This window comes from Ictidomys tridecemlineatus, chromosome 8 (genome assembly GCF_052094955.1).
Source record: "Ictidomys tridecemlineatus isolate mIctTri1 chromosome 8, mIctTri1.hap1, whole genome shotgun sequence".
Taxonomy (NCBI): domain Eukaryota; kingdom Metazoa; phylum Chordata; class Mammalia; order Rodentia; family Sciuridae; genus Ictidomys; species Ictidomys tridecemlineatus.
The window spans coordinates 148,883,673-148,910,104 of NC_135484.1; the positions used below are offsets into that span (position 1 = coordinate 148,883,673).

The window sequence follows — 26,432 nt, forward strand, 5'->3', positions numbered from 1 at the left end:
CGGACACAACATCGTTGTTTGTATGAGGTGCTGAGGATCCAACCCGGGGCCGCATGCATGCCAGGCGAGCGCGCTACCGCTTGAGCCACATCCCCAGCCCCTGTCTTGGATTTTCTGAATCGATGATTCAATGTTTGCGTTGGATTTTTTGCCTTTTTCTTTTTGACTTAAAAAATTCATGTTCAACTTGTATTGAACATGAATTGAACAGGCACTGTTATATCTGCTTACTCTGGTGTTCCAGTTTTCTGAAATCATTTTTTATTTCTAATTCTTTCTTGAGTTATGTTACTTCGTTTCTGAGTTTTTCTTATTCTCTTTTCATGTCTTATATAATTTTCTTAAAATCTTTACAGTAGCCCTGTGCCAGTTATTCACACTCATTACAACCTCTCTTCCCTCCTTCTGGCTTCCCTTTCCTCAGTTTAGAATGATTAGCCCCTGCCTCAATATGGTATTAGGGAATCAAAGTCCTACTACTACCCACTGAGAGGCTTATAAAGTTAAGGACATAATAAAGTATATTAAAATATAAACATGTAGCCAGGCATGGTGGGGCTGAGGCAGGAGAAATGCAAGTTAAAGTTCAGCCTGGGCAACTTATTAAGTCCCTGTCTCAAAAATAAAAAATAAAAAGGACTGTAGATGCAGCTCAGTGGTTCAATTTATATATATGTATATGTATACATGTATGTATGTGTGCGTGTGCGTGTGCGTGCGTGTGCGTGTGTGTATGAAATATTAAGTCTAGCAATTCTGGTGGCAGGGGGATAAGAGTTATCCCGCATGGGCTAAGGTACTGAGAGAGGGCACCAAAGTTCTGGGCCATGGTCTTTTCCCAGCAAAATAAAGGGAAAGGTCCCCTGGGCTGAGGCCGTGGCTTGGGGAAAGGCACATCTGCCGAAACGGGAGGCGGCCCGACAGCAGGAGGAAAGCACGCTTCAGAACCGCGCTGCTCGGGCAATCAGCACAACCCTTCTTCTCTTACTTCAGTTGAAAATGTCCGCACTGAGACATTCCGTCTTACATACGTCTCAGCTGAGTGCGGCTTTGGATCTATCATCCAAGGGCACAAACACGGCATGCCCGGGACAAATCGTGAACTGGCGCGGACCACACGCTCTGGGCGTCGCACAACAGGCGGCGTCCGCCCGGGACCTCTGCGGGAAACCCTCCTGGCCCTCCACAGTCTTCCCGGGAGGACCTCGGCCCGTCCCCACAGAAACATCTAGAAACGCCTCCACTTGGATGCCATTAACATCACAAAGCGCAGGGCGACCACCTGGTTGCAGCTACTGAGGAGACACCGCCCCCAGTTCCTCCCGGCCGCCTCCGAGGGGCGGGGTTTCCGCTTCCGGCGGCGGATTGTTGACGCCTGCGGTGCTGCGGTGGCGACGGCGCCGTTGGGGAGGGGCCGCTGGGGGAGGGAAAAGCTCAGTGACAGGTACCGCGGAGGGTGCTGCTGAGGCGACGATGGCAGAGGGGCCCGAGGAAGCCCGAGGCCGCCCTCCCGGGCGGGAGGAAGGCGGAGGAGACCACGAGCCGGTCCCCGCCCCGGGTGGCCCCCCTGCCGCCGCCGCCGCCGTCGCCGCCGCTGCCCCCGGCTCCCGGGACGGGCCGCAGGCCGAGCCTCAGGCCCCGGGCCGGCCTCCAACCCCGGGCCCCGCGTCCGCCGCTGCCGAGGAGCCGGAGCCGCCGCACGAGCCCCGGAATCGCAAGGAGGCGGCCGCGGGGCCGCCGGAGCCGGCGAGCTGCGAGGCGCCCGAGGCCGCGGCGTCCCGGGAGAGGTCGGCGCGGCTGAGCGCCCGCGAGTACTCGCGGCAGGTGCACGAGTGGCTGTGGCAGTCGTACTGCGGCTACCTGACCTGGCACAGCGGCCTGGCCGCCTTCCCCGCCTACTGCGGCCCTCAGCCGCCGCCCAGCTACCCCGCGGCCGGCGCCACCTCCCCGGCCGCCGCGCCGCAGCTCGGCTACTACAACCCCTTCTACTTCCTGGGCGCCGGGGCCGCGGGGCCCGAGGCGGCGGCGGCGGCGGCGGCGGCGGCGGGCATCGCCACCCCGGCTCCGGTTGCGGGCTTGGGGCCGCGGGTTGCTCCCGTGCCTGGGACGGTCCGGGCGACACCAGTGACAAGAGTAGGAGCCGCGGTGCCTGCGCGGACGGCGAGCGACGCCGCGCGGCAGGCGGGTGAGAGGCGCGGGGTCGTGGGCCGCCTGGGGTCGTAGGCCGCGGTGCCCGGGGCCACGGCGCCCCGCGCGCAGCGAATCCCTCGCTCGTAGGCCGCTGCGCTCAGCCGCAGCCCCCGAGGGGGAGACCCCTGGCCCGACGGCCGGCCTGGGCCCCCGATGGCGGGACCGCGCGTCGGGGAGGGTCGCAGACCGAGAGGAGGGATGACTTCGGGCCTGGCCTACTGACCCAAGGCCCTGTGCACCTCGGGGTGGACTAGAATACGCCGAGTTCATTAAAGCGAATCCTGTGCATGGCCGAGCACTGGTGGATGCCAGAACACGACCCCTGACAGAATTAGGTTGGGAGGTTGATAATCAGGGTTTTTGTTGTTGTTGTTTTTTGTTTTTTAATAGAAAGCAAAATTAAATGAAGGTAGCATGTGGGATATAGGGATTTACTTAATACTAGTTGTCCATTCTTAACCTTGATTTTTACGGCAAGTGTTAGATTTGATTTCCTGTATGTGATCATCTAGTTCTTCTAGTCCCTAGTGCAATGTATTGGGCACTCTAGTCATTAGCTAAGAAATCAAATTTTAAACATTAAGGTGAAAGCAAATTGTAAGCTAACTAGTCTTATATAAATACTCTCTAAATAGTTGTTATATTTAATGGTACCCTTATGGAATCAATACCTGATAATTGCTTCAGGTTATATATTTTTTAGAATTATTAAGTTGTGCCCTGACTTTGCTTTTCCCCCCTCATTATCTGACTTTGGTTCCCAGGTATGAAGTGATTGGGTTTCCTAACTTGTTTTGTTTTTTTAATTTGCAGGCAGAGAGTATGTTATTCCATCCTTGGCCCACAGATTTATGGCAGAGATGGTGGATTTCTTTATTCTCTTCTTTATAAAAGCAACCATTGTCTTAACTATTATGCACCTCAGTGGAATAAAGTAAGTGAAGGACATTTGTAGAAAGGTTTTAGTTCTATTTTAGAGTCCTTTTGTTAAGTTCTGTTCAAGCTTGCAAGTGGCTATGTGGGTAATAGGTGTGCCATGGTCATGATTTCTTTATAAGAGCTTTGTTAGAGTTACTGTTTTTTGTTTTTGGTGGTGGTGGTAGTTTTAAAGAAATACCTATAAAGAAGAAAAAAAAATTTTAATAAACTTCTTTTAAAATTTCTGGTAATTTCACTGTTCAAAAGAAGGTAAAAGAACCTTCCAAATCTCATTTGTTCAACTATTCTCTTAGGCCAGGAACTAGTTTTCCTCTTACTATCCTGTGGAGTCTCCATAGACAAAGACATGAAGAGAACTGGCAGGTGACTATTAATAATAAACTAGTGACATTTCCAGATGGGATTGCTCATACTATCAGACAAATCCCGAGTGAACTGCCAAGCGAGGCATTTACTCATAATAATCATAACAGCAGTTACCACTTGCTAAGCACTGAGGCACTGAGCTTACCTCTATGGGTTATAGACTGAAATTTGGGCTTATGAGAAGTTAAACCTAGAACTTAGTCATGAAAGTTAGCCGATGTGAACCTGAGTGTTACTGTGCTTCCTCCTTTTCCCTCCTCCTCACAAAACCACCCAATGCCAACTCCTCTGTGTCTAGTTTCTCCTGGATAGCTTGAGCCTGGACCGTTGCCTCCTCAGTGCTTTGCCTCATCATGGTTTGCCTCATCATGGTTTCTCCCTACTCCAGTCACTGTCATCTCTTGCTTGGATCATAGCCAGTCTCTTGTTTTATCTCAACTGAACCTCCTATGTAAAACCAAAGTGATCATAAATTCTGATTCTGCCCTCCCCTGCCTTAAAACCCTTTACTTGTTTCTCTTCGCCAAGATAAAGTCTGAATTTCTTCATGTGATTTAACACATGCTCTTATTTCTTAATTACTGTCACTTCTCATACTTAATATCTGAGCCATATCAAACTACTTATAACCTCCATCACACACTGTCTTGCTCCACAGCTTTCCTACTGTTCACTTTCCCTGGAACTTTCTTCCACCTTAGTCTGGCTAACTTCTTTTCATCCTTCAAATCCTAGCTTACTTGTCATTCACAAGGTTAAGTGTAACTGAAATGTTTCCCTGGTACTTGTGGTTCCCTATTACAGCTGGCTTCCTGCTTTGTCATTATTATTACTTATTGTTGTTTCCCTTTTTGGGTTGAATCTCCCTGAAAATAGACACATTTCAAATTATCATTGTATCCCCAGGGGTTGCACAGTATTCACTCATGATGGTGCAATTTTTGTTTTATTTTTTGTAGTGCTGGGGATTGAACCCAGGCCCTTGCTTGTACTAGGGAAGTGCTTTAGCTACTGAGCTATCTCCAGCCCAGTGCATAGCACATGTGGCAGGAACATGCTCCTCCACCCTGCCATGCCTATTTGTTGAATAAGCTAGTAAATGTTTTGTGCAACTAGATGATTGGGACCCTAAAGTTTAGCTTAGAATTTCATTTAAAATTTATGATTAAACAGCTGAACACCATGTTGTACACCTATAATCCCAGTGATTTAGGAGGCTGAGACAGGAGGATTACAAGTTTGAGCAGCCTCGGCAGTATAGACCCTATCTCAAAAATTCAAGAAAAGGACTGGGGATCTAGCTCAGTGCTAAAGTGTCCTTGGGTTCAATCCTCAGTACCACAAAAACAAAACAAAACCATAACTGTTCTTGTAACTAATTCTGAGTAACCCCAAATTATTATTTTGTGTAGGGATATCTCTAAGTTTGCTATGCATTATATAATAGAAGAAATAGATGAAGATACGTCAATGGAAGATTTGCAGAAAATGATGGTTGTGGCACTTATATACAGATTATTAGTTTGTTTCTATGAGGTAAGTTACTGCAGCAAATAATTTTTTTAAGAATCAATCTTTAGATGATCAGCCTTAGTAATGGAAATTTATAATTAATCATTATTTTTCAAGTATTTTTCTGTTTTTTCCACATTTTCTTTAGTTAACTTTTTTTTCAAGGTAAAAAAACAACTTTTAGAAATTGTTTAGAAGGGAGACATTTTATAATTTCTTTGTAGTATTTTTCGGTCTTAAAAATAAAATTCCACTCATAAAAATACTCTGACCAATAAATATACTTGTAAGTTGGTTGGTTGAGGACACTTGGGAGTATTTTTCCTTGGGAACAACTTACTAAAAAATATAATGGGTCATAGAGAAATATTAAATATATTGTAGTGTTGCACATATTAAGAGACCACAGAAATAAATGGCTATCCTTTGAGTATTCTTTTAAGTTGAAAACTTTAAAACATGAAGTAACAGGAAACTTATCTTTAAAATTGGTATAGTTGAACCAATAAATTATTTTTAAATTTTCCTTATTTCCTTAGATAATTTGCATTTGGGGAGCAGGTGGAGCTACCCCTGGGAAGTTCCTGCTAGGGCTTCGAGTTGTGACATGTGATACATCAGTGCTTATTGCTCCAAGTCGAGTTTTAGTGATTCCTTCCTCAAATGTTAGCATTACAACGTAAGTCCTTTTCTTAGCTTCATCTACTATATATTTGGGAAAGTATATATTTTAGGTATATTTTTGCACTGCATAATGTTTTGGTCAAGGATAGACCACATACATCACAGTGGTCTCATAAGATTATATTGACTAATGTCTTTGTGTAGGAATCTTAGTTTTGTATAGTACATTTAAGATTTTTATATAGTGAACAAAATCACCTAATGATACATTTCTCAATGTGTCCCTTATGTGACACAGGACTGTATTGAATATGGCATAAGTTATAATGCTTGTTATAATATTTTTAGAATATTGAATTTAGATTATTCTCACTCTTTATGACATATACTGCAATTATTAAAGGGTTTGTGAACTTTTTTTTTTATTGGTTGTTCAAAACATTACAAAGCTCTTGACATATCTTATTTCATACATTAGATTCAAGTGGGTTATGAACTCCCATTTTTACCTCAAATACAGATTGCAGAATCACATCGGTTACACATCCACATTTTTACATAATGCCATATTAGTAACTGTTGTATTCTGCTACCTTTCCTATCCTCTACTATCCCCCCTCCCCTCCCTTCCCATCTTCTCTCTCTACCCCATCTACTGTAATTCATTTCTCTCCTTGTTTTTTTTTTCCCCATTCCCCTCACAATCTCTTATATGTAATTTTGTATAACAATGAGGGTCTCCTTCCATTTCCATGCAATTTCCCTTTTCTCTCCCTTTCCCTCCCACCTCATGTCTCTGTTAAATGTTAATCTTTTCCTCCTGCTCTTCCTCCCTGCTCTGTTCTTAGTTGCTCTCATTTGTGAACTTTTTAAATTGTTTCCTCTTCAGTATACATATTCAAGATCATTTTTATAGATCACAATAATGAGAAGATGATTTAGGTGTTGATGCTATACCAATCCTCAGGGCCCAGCTTTATAATTCCCTAGGTCTGGGATATTTGGTCAGTTACTACTCTGTCTTGAGCCACCATTATATCTCGTCTTGAATAGGCTAAGAGTTTGATGATATGCATAATACATGCACATATCCTGTTGCTCTCAAATGCCAGAGCTTGTAATACCTCCAGTCCCCTAGTAGTTGGCGTCTAGCTTCCAGGGAGGGCGCCTAGTGGTAATGTGAGTGGTAAAGGTGAGTGGGTGGTAATCAGTTGAGCCAAATAAAATCTAGCTGTAAATATTGCCAGAATGAGTGACACCTGGATTGTTATAAAAGAAAGTGGGTAAGAGTCAAAAATGGCTAATACTTATCATATACCAGGCACTGTAAAGTGACATGTGCATTAACTAATTTAATCCCTAAAGCCTTATAAGATAGATATTTTTTTGCAGATGTGCGACACAACCAGAAATTAAAAGATGGATTTGGAAACAGCTAATCTGCATTCAGTCTACTCTTTTAGCCGTTGCTTTTTTTTTTTTTTTTTCTCTTTTGGTAACAATATAGTGCACAAAGGGCAGAGATCTAATATTAGTAGGATAATTCTTCATTCTGATGTTTGTTGTTGTCGCACTTTTTACGGCTTTCCTACAAAGGAGAGAGGGGTTGAAAGACTAGACAATTTTAAAATGCTCGCACTTCATATAAGGTAGAGAATGTGACATTAAGCATTCAGTTTAGAAGGAAAATTTAGAAGGAAACACGTGGTAATAAAAGGGACTATGGGCCCAGCATGGTGACACTCACCTTAATCCCTGTGACTTGGGAGGCTGAGGCAGGAGGATCTAAGTTCAAAGCCAGCTTCAGCAACTTGGAAAGACCATGTCTCAAAAAATAAAAAGGGCTAGGGATGTAGCTCATTGGTTAAGCACCCCTGGGTTCAATCTTTGGTACCAAAAACAAAAAAGATGCCACTATGGAAAAGGGAAGCCAGGAACAGTATTCTTCCAGAAAAAAATACTAAAATATACTGTAAACCCTTAGTTCATATTCTGAGTTATTTACTTTTTAGTTGTTGATGGACCTTTATTTCATTCACTTATTTATATGCAGTGCTGAGAATCAAACCTAGTGCCCCACACATGCTAGGCAAGCAAGCGCTCTGCCACTGAGGCAGAGTCCAGCCCATCTGAGATGTTTTTCTTATGAAAGTTCTAAGTCTTATGTTGATGAACTCTTTAAGAGCCCAGTAGTTTGGTCATGATATATTTACTTGAAAATAACACATCAAAGGTAAAGATTCTCTTAATTACATATTGACTGTTTCAAGTACAACTTGAACTTGGGTAGGATACCACTCATCTGTATGTAGTCATCTATACCTTGATATTTTTGCTTTAATTTTTTAGGTCCACCATACGAGCTCTGATCAAGAATTTTTCTATTGCCTCTTTTTTCCCTGCTTTCATCACACTGCTGTTTTTTCAGCATAATCGAACAGCCTATGACATTGTAGCAGGAACCATTGTGGTAAAAAGAAATGGGGTCAGATGATGTCCCAGAAAACCCTGAATTCCACTCTTTGGAATAATGACAAGACTAAATTATGTGTCAAGGCCATCAGTATCCCTGGGTAAAATTGATTTAGAAATTAAAGCAGTCACTTCAGTGTGATACAGGTGACTGTTCTGAAAGTATTGATTTTACTTGAATGCCAAAGAACTTTTCCAGAAGAAAAACATATATATTAAATTCAAGTGTTAAAAAATTTTTAGATCAACAAGAAGGCCAGTGGTTTCATAATCAACAATGGACAATATATACTTTCTTTAGATCTAAGGCATTAGAATTTGTTGAAAGCATTTTCAGCTTTGAAATCTCCAAATGAAACTTTAAAATTTTTATTTTGGTTTATCCCAAAATGATGGAAGAAGTCCAGTTGTGTTTTGTAAACACCTACTTAGTTTATCTTTTAGTTTACACTTCTTGGGGAAATGGTTCTTTGTTTTGGTGTGGGGAGGGAGTGAGAACTCTTCACTTACCTCCCTTGCCAGCAGGTGTTGAGTCAGCTGCAGTGTTTTTGAAAGGGGCAAGTGAGGCAGGCCTAGCAGTTCCTTGCCTGAAGTTTCCAGTCTGTGCTGCAGTTCACTGCAGTAAAGGTGTTAACTCTGCAACTATTCTTAATGCTTAAACGTGTTTAGGGGCAGATTTTTCATAATGATGAAAAAGTATTAAGTCATATTGCTATATTATCACTGATTTTTTTTTTTAATGAGAAAAGTTAAGTTAGTGATTGTTTATAAGGGCAGGGGGTGTAAATTTTTACTGTAAATTTAAAACATACAATTCATGTGCAAGTATTTTCACTGCCCCCTAAAACTCACTACGACTATGTGGGGAAAACTTTTATTAAAATGTTGCATATTTACTACAAAATTTGTGTGCAGCATGAAGAAAGTGTTAATGCTTTTCAGTGTTGTGAGTGTAACTTATATACTTCATACTCACATAGTAGTTCCTTTCCTCTTCTTATATAGTTCCATGACTGTTGAGACATCAAGAGTTAAATAAATCACCCTAGTTATTTCATGAGTAACTCTAAATGCCAGTAGCCTGTGAAATGCTAGCAATTTTCCCATCCTGAACTATTCTCTCCAAAGCAAGGGAGACCGTCATCTCCAGACATCATTTCAGCTGCTTTCAGCTCATTTTGGGCCTGCTTGGGATGGAGTTGTAGGGGAAATGTGAAGCAAAATAATACTTTGTGTATTGCCATTTTGCTTTACTCTGCTGAAGCAAAGTCATGGGGTTTTGTTCATGTTTGCATGTGCTTTTGTTGTGTGTCCCAGTTACCTGTGTTGAGAGAGATACCCGAACTATTTGTAATTTTTTGATTCTTACTCATTTTCTCCAACTCTGACACTATTTTCCAAAAAACACTAAACTGTACTGTACAGTTTAAAATTAGACTGCTTACGGGATCAGTCTAAGCTGTGTTCTTGGTATTAAATTTATAGCAAACCCAAGACATGTCTGTTATCACTGTTCAATTTTTAAAGTAGATTTTTCTTTTGATATTTAAAACTGTGAAAGTAACATTTAATGTGTGTAGAAACTTTGACAGTGTCCTTAGTAATACATGTTTATTGTAAAACTTAATATTGTTAAGTGTGTACAAGTACTAAATAGATGATGCACTTGTAACCTCTGTGAAGGTTGTTTTATGGCTCTTCGAAGGAAAAAGAAAACAAAAAATCTTTTATTTATATTGAAAATTGGGAAATGTTATACAAACTTAAAATAGTATAGACACTACTGTTGTCACTGATTGGGGAATTCAAGTTTAAATGTCCTTCAGTCGTAACTGTGGAATGTATCTTTGACTTGGAATTTCTACTGAAATAAGTTGTCATCAAGGCTTTTTATTTATACAAAAAAAAAAAGTTCAGTTTAATTAGTACAATTTGCTGTAAGTGTGGACTCAAGTTATACCATGTATTCCCATCGGATACACATTAAGTCTTACTTTGCCTTTACAACAAAACCAAAGTCTGTTTCTATTTATGAATTCAGTGCTTAGAGGAAGTACTTTTTCATTCCCAGAGTTGAAAAATGTGACAAAACAATGGGGAAAAAAGAGAACATGGCCCAGTGCCCATTTTCCCTTGTAGCTATGAGGTGGATTCTCCCTTTCAGGAAACCTTTCTATTTGGTATATTTCACTTATATAAGTGATATTGGCTCTTTTCTGTGTCAAAATCTAATTCTCAAGTTGAAACTCTAGCCTAAAAAGGCCAAAAAAAAAAAAATCTTAGTACAAACATTATTTGTCACTTTAAAAGTATCCTGGAATGGCTAGTCTGGCAGGCTGACTATGTTCATGTTGGGAGGCAGAAGCTGGGCCCTGGGTACACAGTGCCGAGTAGTAGCCTTGCTTTATAAAGACCACTCTATAAAAAAAGAAAGCAAGCCTGCACATTTGGATGAAAAGTCTTTACTTGCCAGTATTTATGAGAAAGTATGGCCCAACTCCGTTAGCACTGGTTCAGTAGTTCTACCTTAATGTTTGCCTTCCATCACTCAACGTGTTTAGGATTGGGGGAAAAAAGACATTCTATTTGAGGGCCACTTGTCTAATGTTTTAATGTCTTAAAATACTAGCAAAATTTAACTCCTACACTAAAAAGATTTGTTCTTGTCAGTGATTTGAGTGTTTTGCTTACACATAAATATTTATACTTAGGAATATAAAGGGATTTTTGAAGGGTGTGTAGTATTGAATGTTTTCATTCTACATTTAGCCCTATTAAAAGAGGCTATTATTGTTTCTTCAAAGAATGTGCCCAAATAAAAGTATTCCTAAAATCTGGCAAGTACCACCATGTTTAAATTCTTGCCATTCCCCTTCCCCAGTACCAAAGTCTTCACAACGTGTGCACATTATAGTAGGATTTGACCTGCAGTTTCTGATGTCCGACCAATAAATAAAATCCATCATTCTATTTTTTAATAATTTGTATGCCACCAGTTTGTATTATTTTTCTCAATAAATACTTGTGTCACCAGTGCATCTGTGTTTTGTCTGTTTATTTGAGGTTTGCTAGGGAGACCTTGCTTCCAAGTACCACTTTCCAGGGGGATACTCCAGTGAACTGGGTCATTTTTAGAAATGGGTCTATGAAAACATTATCTGCCTCGAGGGATATTTCTTTCCCACACCAATTACAATCAATCCAGTCCTTAAAGAGTCATTAGCTACCACCATATAAGACTATGAGACAGCTGGGCAACTTAAACTCAGTTTTGGTCTTACAAACCCCTCCCCAATCTAACCTACACAGACAAGCTAAGGGAACAGATAAAGTATCCTCAGGAAAGGCAAAAATATAGTCTGGTTTGAATCTGTAGACAATGTGCTGTTAAAAACTTAGCTACTAAGGGCTGGGGTTGTGGCTCAGAGGTGGAACACTAGGTACATGAATAAAATAGAGGTATTGTGTCCACCTACAACAACAAAGCCCTAATTGCACATTTTAGAACTACACTGTCCTTTGAGCAAAGTTTGTAAAAGCTGCTCCATATTTCTCTTGACTTGGTTAGGGTTAGGGAGCAGTAGTGTGTGGACATAACACCCCCATTTCCTCAATACTACATCAAATTAGTTTCCATTAAACACACAAGCTGACCTTTAAAATTTTTCACTGAATTTCAAATTTTAAACAGGCCCCCCAAAGGACATGCCATCAGAATAGAAGGAAACATTCTTCCCAGGCTAAACTATTAACAGCCTGGTAACAAATTGTTAAAATGAACAATTTATTTCAGTAAAGAGGGTCACAAGTTTGAGGCCAACCAGGGCAACTTACCAAGACCTGTCTCAAAGAGGGCTGAAGATATAGCTCAGTGGCAAAGCATTAGGTTCTATCCCTGATACTGAGGAATAAAGATTGGAAATAGTCCCAAGTTCAAATACAGTTCTATAGACACTCAGTTGGGAAGCTAAAAGATCCCATTTATGGGATCTTAAGTATGGTTTATTGGTAACTTGTTTAAAAAAGGAATACTAAACATTTCTAGCATATTTTTTGAGCAAAGTAGAAAGCCTGACATGCCTAATTACCTGGGATGGGTAATGGCAAAGAACCAACCTACAAGAGCACCTAGCGGTCACAGATTTCCAGTTACCTTTTCTAACATTGATTATCAAATATATATTATTAATTATAAAAGGATGATGGTTGAAGATGCCTTAGGTAAGACAAACATCGTTTTATGGAAAACAGAAATGCTTCTAAACATTGAAAAATTTCAGAATTTCAACTCCAACCACCTCAAATTAAAAGCAAGCACATATTAACTGCATTCAAATTGCAGTCTAAAAATACCAATGCTATTCTAAGAGTTCATTGGGCCACAGGAAAAAAAAGTGATCAGTAAAATAATAATTTAGTAATTTAAAAAATTACACAAAAGGACCACTAAAGTTTTTGAAAATTGCTTTAGATATATATCCCTGCAAACTATGAATAAACACTGTCCAATCACCTATCAAGGAAGATATAATACAAACAAATGGTTGTGTTTATTTTCAACTTCAAAAAAAGTATGAAGATCTATGTGCAAATAGGCAAGACCCCCAGCACCAGACAGGCAGGGTGCCTCCTTCATGCTGTCAACTCAGACCCTTCCCTCTCTACATTAAATATACTCTCTGGGATTTCTAACTGAACACTGCTTTATAAAGTCCCTTTCCATGGCTACTGTGTACCTTCATTATGAGTTAAAACTCTTTAACAAAAAGTGCTTCATAAATTTTTATTGATGGCATTTATCCCATGGTTTAACATGTTAATTATACTGTAATAAACATGGCTTTAATATTAAACTTTTCCTTATTATCCAAAGTCACCACAGTCCATTTCAGTAAATATAAAAATATATGCTTAATACTTTGTACAATACTGGTTTTTGGTCCAAACAAAACTGGATCAGAAAAGCCAATAAATTCAACTTTAAGTATCCCCAATTTTTTTTTTAAGATTTCTAAATGGATTTAGGCAACTTTGAATAATGGGATTTACATAATAAAATCTGAGACAAGACTAAACAAACAACAAAAAAATGTCTAACACAAAATTAAAATTTCAAGTTCACAGATTTATGTTATGCCAAAAAAGTACAGAAACAAAATTATATTTACAGAAGTTTCATAATAAAATAATGAAAAAGGCAAGACAGGTGATAGAAGAATGAAAATGTAGAAATAGCATATAATTATTAAATGGACGATGAACTAGATCTAACAAGTCCTTGGCATGGACCGTTCTTTAATCAGGCTTTCTCTATCAGAAAATCTTAGTGCACAACACACCCAACTCACTCACTTCACACGTACACCAGCACAAACTCGGCATAGAGATCATTCATTTCAACGTCCTCTAATCTATACAGAATTCCTCAGATATAATTACAAGTTCAATGCGTTCCACAAACGCTTATCAGCGCACATTGCGGTGCAGACGAAGAGGGTCTATACAAAGCCATTCACCGTGCAGGCTCTATTCCTGGGGACAGCCAGACTATGCCAAAATCAGTGAATAATGTGCTGAATCATAAAATATCTTTGCTGAAGAATCAGTCACCAGTCTAGCTATTATTTTTTTTTAAAAAGGGGGGTGGGGATTGGGAGAGGTGGGAGTGGAGCTTCCGTAAAGAAAAAGGAGGAAAATTCCAAAATTAAAGAAGTCCTTAGGCAGATGTGACTTCAGACGAGCCCAGTTTGGAGTACAATCCAGTATCTGAAATAAGGGCACCAGCTGTCGTTAAAAGTGTGTGTGCAACACCACTGTGACCTTTATTTCTTGCGCCTAACAGCAGTCTTTATTTTGCGAGCAGGAACTGAAGTTCCAGAAGAGGAGAACATATTTTTCCCATTTGACCTGTGGGGAAAAAAACTTCATAATGTGACATGATGCTCAATAAAAAAATGTTAGAATCATAACAACTTTTTACATGACTAGCAACAGGGAAAAGAAAGCAGGAAAGACACTGTGAAGCAAATACATTTTCCACTTTATCTGACACACACTAATACTACAACTAACATTTTTTTCTTAGGCTATAAATCTCCAAAATTAAAACAAGGCAAATTGGTGTTGGAGAATATATTAATTTCACCCAAAGTATATTGCATCTGAACGACTTTCAGGAAGCAAAACACATGCATTCATACACTCTTGACCTTCACTTGAATAGCAAATCCTCTTACCCTACTGTGAAAGCTGCTGTAGGCTGGTTGAATGGAAAGCCCCCTGAGCCTGAAGGCTGGGCAGAGGCTGCAGGCGTGCTAGGATTTGCACCAAATGTGAACACTCCTGATGGGTTGTTGTTTGTGAAATTGAAATTTGTAGTGCTGCTGCCAAATTGGAAACCGGAACCTATAATAGTTGAAGCAGAAATACTTCATTAAAGGAAAAATAATAGTTTTTCAAGAGAGTGAGAGGAGAGAGAGAGAATTTTTTTTTTTTTAATATTTATTTTTCAGTTCTCGGCGGACACAACATCTTTGTTGGTATGTGGTGCTGAGGATCGAACCCGGGCCGTACGCATGCCAGGCGAGTGCACTACTGCTTGAGCCACATCCCCAGCCCCTAATAGTTTTTCTTTAGTAATGATTCTGACATCAACATATGAAAACATGTAAAGAGTTAAGATTTCTTATGATTATATAATCTACAGAAAATTAAAATATTTTCTCTGACACCAATTGGTATCTCTAACAAGTGAAACAATTTGGCCTTGACCAAGGAGAAAAGGGCAAAGTACACATCTAGTTAAAGGCAGTGGAACAGACAAACATTCAGGTCTATCTTCTTTGAAAAGTACATTAAAATAACAGGAAAGGGGAATGACCAGGTACAGTGATGCTTGCTGGTAACTTCAGCAAAAGTCTGGGTGAGAAGGATTGCCAAGTTTGAGGCCAGCAAACAAGGACAAGGACAAGGATGACAACAAAGAAAACCATCAGAAAGACTGTGGATAGTTTTCAGAAACAAACTCTAACACCAAACCAAAGTTTAGTCTTTGGAGAGGTCTCTGGAGCAGGGGATATGACACCAAGTCAAAGGTAAGAACATGACAGGTTGCCATAATGCATATGGTGACCTCAACCCATCCTCCCTGACCCAGCTCCCAGAACACTGGCAAGCAGGAGGATCCCTGTAACCCTCTAAGCAGATGACTACAAACATTTTCTCTGGGGAATTTAACAAACTACAAAAACAGAAAAAAGCAATCTGGGGAAATAAGCAGAAAAGTGAAACCTGAAGAAAAAACCAGTAACTCAGTATCACTAACATCTTAAGGGATAACAGAAAACACATTATCCATGAAACAAAATCAGAGAAATAAAAGAAACAGTCAGAAAACAAATATAAAAGATAATTCAAAAAATAAAAAGTAATAATACTAAAGGTAAAATCTCAAAAGAAGGACAAGAAAAGGTAAAAAAAAAAAAAATCCCTTGAAAGTACAAAAGACAAAAGTCATGCTTAAAGGAACTCCTGAGGTGATGGTAAGAGAGCACAAAGCCACCACTGTAGAACCGCTGGGCTAGGAAGCCTAGTGGAAGATCAGATTCAAAACAAAGTTTTTTCAGATGTTAATAAACAGTTAATGGCTTTAAAATTACTGAGGAAATATTTATACAAATTCAGGAAGAGTTTAAACTTTAATTATAAGTACAAAGAAAATGTTAAAAGAGCAGGAATCATTGATGTCAGAGGCAACAAAATTTTGAATAGGAAAGAAAATCACAGCACACCACACAGCTACTCAGTAATATATAGTATTTGCATTATCAGAATACTGGTCTAATCATACTGTATCTCTATTGGGATAGAGAGAGATGTTACCCGTGTAAAAGAAAGCCAATCTGTACAATTCCACACTACAAAAAAAAAAGTCCTGATTAAAATGGTTAATATGTGTCACAAAACAGGAAAAATCTTGCAACATTTATTAACCAATAAAGTATTAATACTGGAATACACAAAGTACCATTACAAACCAATAAGCAAAAGCGAAACAATCAGAAAATGGCCAAAAATGCTTCAAGAAGAATCCACAAATGACATTAAATAGAATCTAAATAGAATCCAAATGGCAATTTTTTTCATACAATGGTAAGAGAATGTGAATTGGTACAAACCATCAACTATCTTCTATGTACAAGATACATAGACCTCTTAATCCTGTGACCTCACCCAGGGTTATATACTCCAGAAAAGCATGCACATGTACCCCAAGGTTCATATCTAAGAACAAGTAGAGCAGCAATTTCTAATAATTGAAAACAATTTAAACTTTCATCAACAGTGAATGGAGGGGCTGGGGTTGTGGCTCAGCGGTAGAGCGCTTGCCTAGCTCACCTAGCACTTGCGAGGCCCGGGGTTTGATCCTCAGCACCACATAAAAACAACAACAACAACAAAAATAAAGGTATTGTGTACAATTAAAAAATAAATATTAAAAAAAAAAAACCAGTAAATGGAAACACTGTGGTATATACATACAATGCAGGAGTGATAATGAACACACTAAATGCAATCACATGAACGAACCTTACAAACCAAAGAGAAAAAAGTAAAAAAAACAGAAGATTGCATAAGATTCTACTCTTATAGATTGAAAAATCAGACAAAACTATATTTCCTAAAGATGCATATCTGTAAACTTTTTTTTTAAAGTCCAAAGAACAATGATTACCACACACACACACACACACACACACACACACACACACACACACATCACAAAAGAGCTAAGTGGAAAGGAATGTGATCAAAATGGGATCTCTAAGGGGCTTCCAGGTGGTGGTTACACAAATATTTGCTTCAGTGTTACACTGTTCATTTGTTTTACCGCTTCTATAAATGAGATTACATTTCATAATAAGAAAAAAAAAGTGCAATTCTGAGAAAATACATGATTAAAATACAGCATGATCAGTCATATTTAAAAAGTCATATAAACTTCTGTTTAAATATGCAAGTCACCCTGTGCACTGTGGCACATGCCTGTAATCTGAGTGGCTCGGGAGGCTGAGACAGGAGCAAGGTGCTAGGCTATTTGGTGAGACCGTCTCTAAATAAAATACAAATTAGGGCTTATGGATGTGGCTCAGTGGTCCAGTGTCCCCAAGTTTAATCCCTGGTATTCAATAAATAAATAAATATGCAAGCAAGTAAGTGATCCCTAGTACCCAATCAATTAGTCAATCAATAAGCAAGCAAGCAAGCAAGCCACATGGAAAGATTAGTATTAATTACCATCAAAGTGTCATGAGACAATACAGTAGGCCTCTCCAAGGAGAGTAATCGAGATATAACTCCCTGTAGTAAGACACACGGACTCCAAGTATGACACAAACCACATTATTGTACAAACTTACTGGGATTAGGAGCTGCTCCAGAGCCAAATGCTGACTGACTAGGCTGTTGTCCAAACACAGGAGGCTGGCTGCTACTTGACACTGTTCCAAAAGTAGGTGGTGCAGGCTGAGACCCAGCAGAAAACAACGTTGTTGAAGATGATATAGATCCAAAGCTTGGGGGATTGGGTTGGCTGGCACCTTGACTCTGTCCAAATGTTGGGGTCTGGTTAGCACCAAATGCTGGACTGGCAGATGGTGCTGGAGGCCCAGTGCCAAATACAAAGGAGGACCCTGGAGGCCAAAGTAATGTGTAAATCATCAAGATGGTCACTACGGTCAGTCCTCAAAAGATTCCATAAACCCTCAAAGTCCATCCTTCTTTTCAGATGCTTACCTTGATCAAAACAAGTTGTAAGTAATAATTGAGACTATAACTCTACTCTTATGTAGTAAAACAGAATCCACATAAACAGAGATTTCAATTAACATGAATGAAACTCCTCCACCTTATAGCTTAATTTTTTTGGTAAAGGGATACAACTAAAAAGATAAATCTCCTGGGCCTGGGGCTCAATGGTTGAGAGCTCACCTCGCACATGCGAGGTGCTGGGTTTGATCCTCAGCACCACATGGAAATGAATAATAAGTAAAGATACTGTGTCCAACTATTACTTAAAAAATATAAAAAGATAATCTTCTGCCAGAAATTCAATACATGAAGAAATAATTACTTGATGCTGTATATACATGTACATATAGCATTCATGAGAACTGAATAATAATAAAACCACCACCACTGATTACTTATAACTTGACATTTCAAAATGAAAACTCAGAAAAATTAATTAAATTCTTGCAAAGGTTAGAAAAACTGTTGCCAAGAATTAAACATACTCAACCTGAACACAAATTGTACACTATTCTATACAGTGAATGAGTACAACATCCCAGGCACAGATGACCAAAGGCACACATGCCACTGAAGAATGCTGGCAGCCTGCTATATTATTTGCTAAGAACAGACATTTTTGTATTCCAGCCAATCTAACTACACAATGTGTTATGTACCTGTAGTGGTTGTAGCTCCAAAGCTGAAACCAGAGGTTGCAGTACTATTACTGCTGGCTCCTGGCCCAAAGACAAATGGGGTAACCACTGTAGCTGTGCTGGATGTGGTTGCTGGTTTGCTATCCTGAGAAAACAGCAAAGACTGAGATGTACTGGATTCAGCACAGTTACCAAAAGCGGAGCTGCTCACAGGATTGCTGACCTGTCCAAACACAAAGGCAGCCACAGGTGGATTGGAGGAAGAAGTGGAACTACCAAATATGCCACCACCAGCTGAAGTTGCTGGTGTACTTGAACTAGAGGAATTATTGTTCAAGAAACTAAAAACTGGCTTTGCTGCTCCTTGATCTGTAAGACAAAATTAAGAAAACAACATTAACCCTTAAGTACCAATCATCTCAGAAGGCATTTCCTGCACTACAATCTTGGAATTCAATAGTTTTAAAAAAATAGAAGCTTATATTTATATAGATTTATTCACAGAATGATCATCTATTAATTCTAAATTTTGAAAAATATCTTTTCTTTTATAGCTTATAGATATTTTCCCCCACAGGAAGGCTTTTGGCATTCAAGACTTAAAAATATATATATATTATCCCTCAAATCCAAATATAAATTGATACTGTGTTTGGAGAACAATCCAGATTAGCTGTACTTTTGTGTGTTTGATTTTGCAATTTATGTTGAAGTATGCAGTAAAATAACTTCAATTTATCCAAAAGGATTGCTAGTTCTCCCAGCACTATTTACCTCTTACTAACCAATTTGCAATGCTACCTTTATATATACTGTTTCCTCTGATGTTACTGTCATTAGACTGTTTTCATTATTTTAATGTCACATACAGTTTCATAGTAGGACACCCCTGTCTGTGTGCCTGCCCTTCTCCCCAAAATTTCTTATGTTATTTTCCCTTCCATGTACATTTCAGAACTAGCATAGCTTATCAAGCTCCACAAAAGTTCCTCTAAAAATTCATGTTAAGGGATGTGGAGTAGCTACTCTCAGGAACAAGTACGTCTTTAATGATTACTCAATTATTCTGCATGCTATAAATTCCACTGATGCTATAAAACACAAAATTAGAAATGTTAGAAAACACAAATGAGACACGCTATACCACTATTATTAGTTCCATTAAAATAGGAGTTCTTAGAAGATGAGAACTTAAAGGAAACCTGATGGTTTTTATGTGGTGACCCTCAATACCTAATAGAGGACTTTTTACTATTTCAATGTTTTGAGTTCCGATATTGCACACTAGTCAAGGCAGTTCATAGTGTCCTATGGGCATTAGCATGATTTATAAAAAGCGGAGCCTGTTGGCTCACTTTCATGTTGGCTAACAGGAGGGTGGTTAAAAGCATTTATTATAGTCTAGGGGTTGCATGACCAAATTTGATTTGATCTGCTTTGTTCCTTTTCAAAAGAGTAATTTTAGTTATGATTTTCTATGTAGGTTGCTTTTAAAATTCCAAGAAAATATCTAATAGAAAAAATTGCTTGCAACTATTTGATGAATTCCACATTATTTAGGTTCTTGTTTTGAGTATTTTCTAATTTATTGTTAAAAAGTGTTATTAATGGGTTTTTAAATTATACCTTGCATGTCTGAAAGACCTCTACTTTGTCTGGATAAATTCGGCTTATTACAGAATTCTAAAGTCCAAAACCATTTTTATTTTGAGGGCACTGCTCTTTTGTTTTTTTAGTGTTTGATGCTGGCAAAGGAGAAGTCTAATGTTACTTTGATACCTGTTTGTTTATGGCAAACAGTTTTTCTCTTTGGAAGCGTTCAGAGTTTTGGCTTTGGTGTCCTAAAACTCACTGATCTTTGTCAATTAGTATGGGCCTTTCCTTTTTTTTTTTTTCCTCCTGGTACTGGGGATTGAACCCAGGGCCTTGTGCATGCAAGGCAAACACTCTACCAACTGAGATATACCCTGAGCCCACCTTTCCATTTTTAAGACAGGTCTTTCTTTATATCTAGAAAAACTTCTGTCACTTACTTGACATCTCCCGGGTAATGTTCTCATCCTCTAAGAACTCCTATTTTAATGGAACTTACTGTAGATCTAGTTTATATCAATATCTATTTTTGCAATGTGTTCTGGGAAATTCCATTTCACAAATCTGATTATCACCTGTGTTCGTTCTGCTACTAAATCCATATAATGGCTTTAAGTTTAACAACCATGCTCTTTACTTTTAAAAATGCTATTTTTATTTCTTTTTCTTCAGGACTTTTGTTTTAGAATTGTCTCTGTTTTCTCAGGATTTAATTATATTTCTAGGCTGTGTTCCTTAAATGTCTGATGATAAATGTTAACTATTTGTAACTGAAGGACTTCACATAAAAATTATACAATATTTCATAAGCTTATTTAAAATACCTACTTTTCTAGATAGTATAATGCCAATTCTGGTTATAAAAGCCCAAGTAGAAGGCCCAATTATGAGGGAGAAAGACAATGATACACTATTATGAGCTTTCCATTAGAGCTGTTATTTCTTAAAATTAGACCTGCAGTTAACTTCATTAGAATCATGAGGGTTTGGAGCAATTAAAACTGAAAATCCCATCTGTTCTCTATAGCTGGTGCTCTATCAAGCATGTTCTATGTAACCATTCCTTGACCTACTGCATTTATGGAAATATTAAAGACCCTTGTAAAAATTTTCTAATATTTACCAACTGTAGTATTGGTTTGAGCTCCAAAAGCAAATGTAGACTTTGCTGGTTGATCAGATTCCTTCTCAGATGGTTTTGTCATACTGAAACTAAATGTTGACTTTGAAGAACTCTCATCTTTGGTTTGCTCTGAATTCCCAAAGGAAAACACTGGTTGACACTTCGGCTCTTCATTGTCAGCTTTCTTCCCAAAAACCAGAGAAGTAGAAGTGACGGGCTCTTGTTGCTTCTCTTCTGTCCTTCCCAAAACAAACATGGAGGCAGAAGGCAGAGAGGAAGGTTCCATGTTGCCAAAAGTGAACCCTCCCTTGGTTGTAGGCATTTCTTCCTTTTTAGCTTCTGTCATTTTACAAGTGAAAGGAGCCACTGAGACACTCTTAGTTTCTATGGTTCCAAAACTGAAGCTGCTCTTATTCTCAGAGGTCACCACAGTTTCAGTAGCAGCAGGGGTAGGGTTAATAACACCCGTACCAAAGCTGAAGCCTGCAGGTGAAGATTTAGGCAGTTCCTCTTTCTTTTCTTGCTGCCCAAGATTAGACACTCCAAACTGAAATGAAGCTGATGAAGCTGGGTTGCTTGAACCAGAAGAAAGTCCAAATTTAAAATTATCATTCTTACTGTCTTTTTTAACTTCTTCAGGTTTAGAATCTGATGAAATTCCAAATTTAAAATCTCCAGTAGGTTTAGAAAATTTAAAGCCTTCACTGATGGGGTTTATAGATCCAGAGTCAGATGATACACAAGGTCCAGAAGATGATGGGATACCAAATTTGAAGGACGTAGTTGATGGATTCAAAGACGAAGATGATGTGCCAAAGCCTTCAAAAATATAAGATGCCACAAAGACACTGAATCAATGCACTCATCCTTTCACAATGTAAACATTAAAAGCCAAAATGACATAAAAACAACTTTGAAAAGGCCTACTTTGAGGAGTATTACAAATGGTAAAATAAAATATGAACCAAACTGACAAATACTCAGTATAAAACTTATATCTCAATCCTCAACTATACTGATCTGCCACTTTCCATCTATGGGAATGGCAGAGATCAAAAAGGTTTGATAAAGTTTTTAGTGGTGGTGACACTGGGAACATCCAACATTCTATTGTAGATCAAAGTATAAATCAGCACAAGCAATTTGGGATGAGCAATTTGTCAATATTTAACAAAAATTATACCCTTTTACCCCAGAAATTCTATAGCTAGGACTTTGTTTTAAAGACAAACTACCAGGCATGCAAAATAACATGCAGTCCAAGCAACTGCTAAGGAATGAAAAATATGTCCAAAATAATCCATAATAAATCAAGAAGGCAGAAAGAAAGTGAGGTAAACAACTTTTCCTTACAAGGTAGAGGGAAATCAGAACACATCAAATAGGAGCGTGTTTGCTTAGAATGGGTATAAAGAAATTAGAAGATTTTAAAAGGGCCACAGCTATCACCTTTGGGAGGATGAAGATTTGGAAAAATAAAAAATAGCAACAAGAGAGCAACTTTTTCACTATGAACCTTTGTCACAATTTCCTTTTACCTGTAAATGTTCTTTACTTGAGCATTTAAAAAATTTTAGCAACAATAAACAAGAAAAATTATATGACCTGAAGCAATATTCATAAAGATATAGTATTAAACTGAGAAGATCAAAATCGGTCTCTTGCTGCTTTCCTACAGCTGAAGAATCTAAAAATACAGTGCAAGAGGTTCAAAGAGAACCATTAAAAGGTGCTAAGATATGCATATATTACTTATCCATGAGTAAATTAAAAAAAAAAAATCAGCCACACTTTTTATAAGCCCTCCTCCTCAGATCTCCCTTTAATGATTACCCACCAACCTTACCTTTCATTAGGAGAAACTCAACTGGAAAACTACATGAGAATCTTAGGCAAGTAAGTAGCCATATACCTACTCTCTAAACTACTAAATAATACTGACAGAAAGCTAAAAATAAAGGGGCCAAAGACAGGAACTAATTACTTCTTTCTATGGGCAGATTTAAAATATGGTGGTCACTGAACCACAGGCAGAGAATGTGGTAAAGTAAATGTGGAGCAACAGCTAAAAAATGAGGTTAAATGGCATGGAAAACAATCAACCAGATGCAATGGTTTTCAAAATGACAGTGGTATTTCATTAGTCATCCAATTAAATGCTGACTGTGGCCCCCTAAAACAGAAAACACCAGGGTACTTCATACATACCAAGAGGGAAGTATCATTTTGTAAAAATGTTATTTCAATCATATAGACAAATATGATGTGGGTACGATGAGTCAAAATATAAAAGTTCATATCTAACTTTGATTTTTCAGTCAGAAGAGTTTGAAAGCCACCAGTCTGAGGCAAATTAGAAAATAAGAGAAAGCTTGGGTTTTGTTTGTTTGAGTACTGGGGACTGAGCCCCAGGGGCGTTTTACCACCAAGTTACATTCTCAGCCCTTGTATTTTCTATTTTGAGATAGGGCCTTGCTGAACTGCTCAAACTTGAGATCCTCCTGCCACAATTATGGTACTCTTTTAATTCCTCCATATTCCCACCTTGTCAACTTACTCTCTTACAGGTTAAAATCTTGCTCACTTCTCCCTGATTGGTCGTTCTGATATTAAAATTTCTTTTCCCCCCAGGTTTATCAAACTTTTGACTGAAATGTGTACATGATTAACAAAATATTCAAGAGTTCATTTTTTTCTGGGTCATATGCTGGGGAACCAAAGCCCAAAGCTATATTACCTATATATAATAAGGTTGTAGGTTTGTATAAATAAGAGTCTGTTAAATAAGAGTCAGAAAACTCATCTAGAGAGTTAACATTTAAAAGCAACAACCATGTAAACGTATGATTATGTAACAATGAATACCACCATTGCAGACATCTATAATGCACCAACTTTAAAAAATGAAAAATAAAAACACTACTCTCTTTCAATAACAAGAAGTCATTACCCAGTTGCAAAGATACCTCACTAATGATCTACAACTAATTTGACTTAATAATTCAGATGTATGTGAATTAAAAAGATCTAAGGACAATATTCCATTTTATATGAATTTAACAGAGAATGAATAACTTTTTAAAAACTTCAGCTGTTTGTAAATACTGCACTTTAAAACAGCATTGTAAAGAGGCATTCCATTACCTTACCTTTAAACTCAGCTTTCGTGCCTGGTTTTGCACTTTCACATGCAACACACTTGCTAGAGTCGGCTTTATTCTGGACTAGGCACACTTCACAGTCCCAGCTTCCCTCAGGTTTTTTGAACTTGTCCAATCCTAGGCAGCCTCCCAAAGACAGAGAGACAGACACAGTGCTGCTACTTGAAGCAGGTATTGAACTTCCTAAAAAGTAATAGGGAAACTCATGAAAATTTAACTACATTGTATCAGCATCTTAATGATATTTTTAAGTGTTTAATATTTATTAACTTTTCATATTAAGAAACTGAATATGCCAGAAAAAAACTCTAATGATCAGCTTGCTCTAACCTTGCTTAGTAATGAATTCCTTAACTTCAAATTTGAATTGTTGTGGTTTAAAAAAAAACAACAACAAAAAAAACCAAGTCATGCTCACAAATTAAGAGGCTAAAAGGACGGATGATGGCTAGCTGGGATCCTGAGGCAGAAGGATCCCAAATTCAAGGCCAGTCTCAGCAATTTAGACCCTGTCTCAAAATACAAAACAAAAAAAAGACTATAGATAGGTAAGAGTTCATCAATAAAGGGTCTCTGGGTTCAATCTTTAGTATTGAAAGGTCAGTTTCTTAAATAGCACAGTGTTTTTAAGATACAAGATGCAAACTATAGGCAATACCCTAACACATAAATACATAGCCATATACCATATTCATTGTAAGATCTCAAGGCACAAGTCTCCGCATTTAAAATGATTGTTTTTGCACAGAAAACAATCATCCACTTTACAATTCAACACTACACTCCATTACATGCTGACCATTTAACACATTTATTAAACACCAGAATATAGTTGGGTTCTGGGAACATCAAGTTGAGTAAAATAACATTTAATTCCTAAGGTAGGGGAAAATTAAACAAACTCATGGCAGCACCATCATCAAGTGATAAATGACCTAAAACAAGTGTGCAAAGAAGGAAGAAATGATGAAGAAGCATGGAAGGATTCCCAAAGATGACATTTACATCTTTTAAGCAGAACCAGCATGTTTATGGGTAAAGTGGCTTGGGAAGAAGGGCTCACCCAAGCACAAGGTATAAAGACATCCATTCCTTCGACCACCACCACTTCTCTAAATGGTTGCATCTGTTGTCGATTCTCCCAGTTAACTGAATAATTTCTATATTGTATAGGCATGTTCTGTTTTGTTCTCTTGCCAATACAACTGCTCCCTGGTTTCCATTTCTGGTCCACTGTCCTGTCATCTACTCTAGTGGTCTTATACACCAAAATGACAGTTTCTTAATCTGTACCTGCCTCCCACACTTCTCTTCTGAGCTGTCACTGTTAGTCTTAGTTGGTGGTTCTGCTAATCCACTTGGTTAGTATGTCTAAATGGCTCTTTCTCCCTTAAATATTTCTCAAATTTATCTCAATCTTTCTCTGACACTTCCACTATTCTGGTAAGTTTCCCCCTCATCTGTTGTTGAAATCCATTCTCCTCAGAGGCAATTACTGTCATGCAGTTTTGTTTTTCCTCTGATTGTTCCTTTAAAAGATTAACTGTGCAAGTTTTATTCCTACCACTTCCTAAATTAGCAGTTTGGGCTGTCTTCTCTATTTACTCCACTCACCTCTATTCCCATGACTTTGATAACTTCAAATAACAAAAGACTCCCTCATCTTATCTCCAGCTCTGAGGGTCAATGATCCATATCAGCATATCCAAAGGACTCACATGTATTTGATGTCAACATCAGCAACTTGAAATTAACATGCCTTCCAATGTACATTATTCTATATCCCTCCCTCCTAGATTTGATTCCCTTAGTACACACAACCATTATCTATTGCATATTATTCATAGGACTAAGAATATTAAAAATTCTATTGGCATCAAATCCATTAACCAAAAACCCAGAGTGATTTATCAAAAAAAAAAATACAAACTTGAGTCATTCCTATGGTGAAAATGATCATTTGTCATTTTCTGGATAAAGTTCAAGTTCTTTTGTACATCTATA

At 38.4% G+C, this 26,432-nt stretch overlaps 2 protein-coding genes across 5 annotated transcripts in view; one reads left to right on the top strand and one right to left on the bottom strand.

The window, feature by feature from the left end:
* Positions 1 to 1,341: 1,341 nt before the first annotated feature.
* Fam8a1 (family with sequence similarity 8 member A1) lies at positions 1,342 to 11,139 on the top strand. The gene is made up of 5 exons (XM_078020581.1): positions 1,342 to 2,185; positions 3,004 to 3,124; positions 4,908 to 5,031; positions 5,547 to 5,686; positions 7,981 to 11,139. Exons 1-5 carry the CDS (start codon positions 1,474 to 1,476, stop codon positions 8,123 to 8,125), a joined length of 1,242 nt encoding a protein of 413 aa, XP_077876707.1. The 5' UTR covers positions 1,342 to 1,473; the 3' UTR covers positions 8,126 to 11,139.
* Positions 11,140 to 12,872: 1,733 nt separating this feature from the next.
* Nup153 (nucleoporin 153) overlaps positions 12,873 to 26,432 on the bottom strand; it is a 60,024-nt gene continuing 46,464 nt past the window's right edge. For 3 of the 4 annotated variants that reach the window (XM_078020579.1, XM_078020578.1, XM_021728980.3), the window contains exons 17-22: positions 24,417 to 24,611; positions 21,268 to 22,086; positions 18,573 to 18,920; positions 17,523 to 17,795; positions 14,340 to 14,508; positions 12,873 to 14,010 (exon numbers count right to left, since the gene is read on the bottom strand). In XM_078020579.1, the coding sequence (XP_077876705.1) occupies positions 13,926 to 14,010; positions 14,340 to 14,508; positions 17,523 to 17,795; positions 18,573 to 18,920; positions 21,268 to 22,086; positions 24,417 to 24,611 (1,889 nt within the window). In that variant the 3' untranslated portion in view covers positions 12,873 to 13,925. The remainder of the gene's footprint in view (positions 14,011 to 14,339; positions 14,509 to 17,522; positions 17,796 to 18,572; positions 18,921 to 21,267; positions 22,087 to 24,416; positions 24,612 to 26,432) is intronic. The other variant, XM_078020580.1, reaches the window with a different exon arrangement.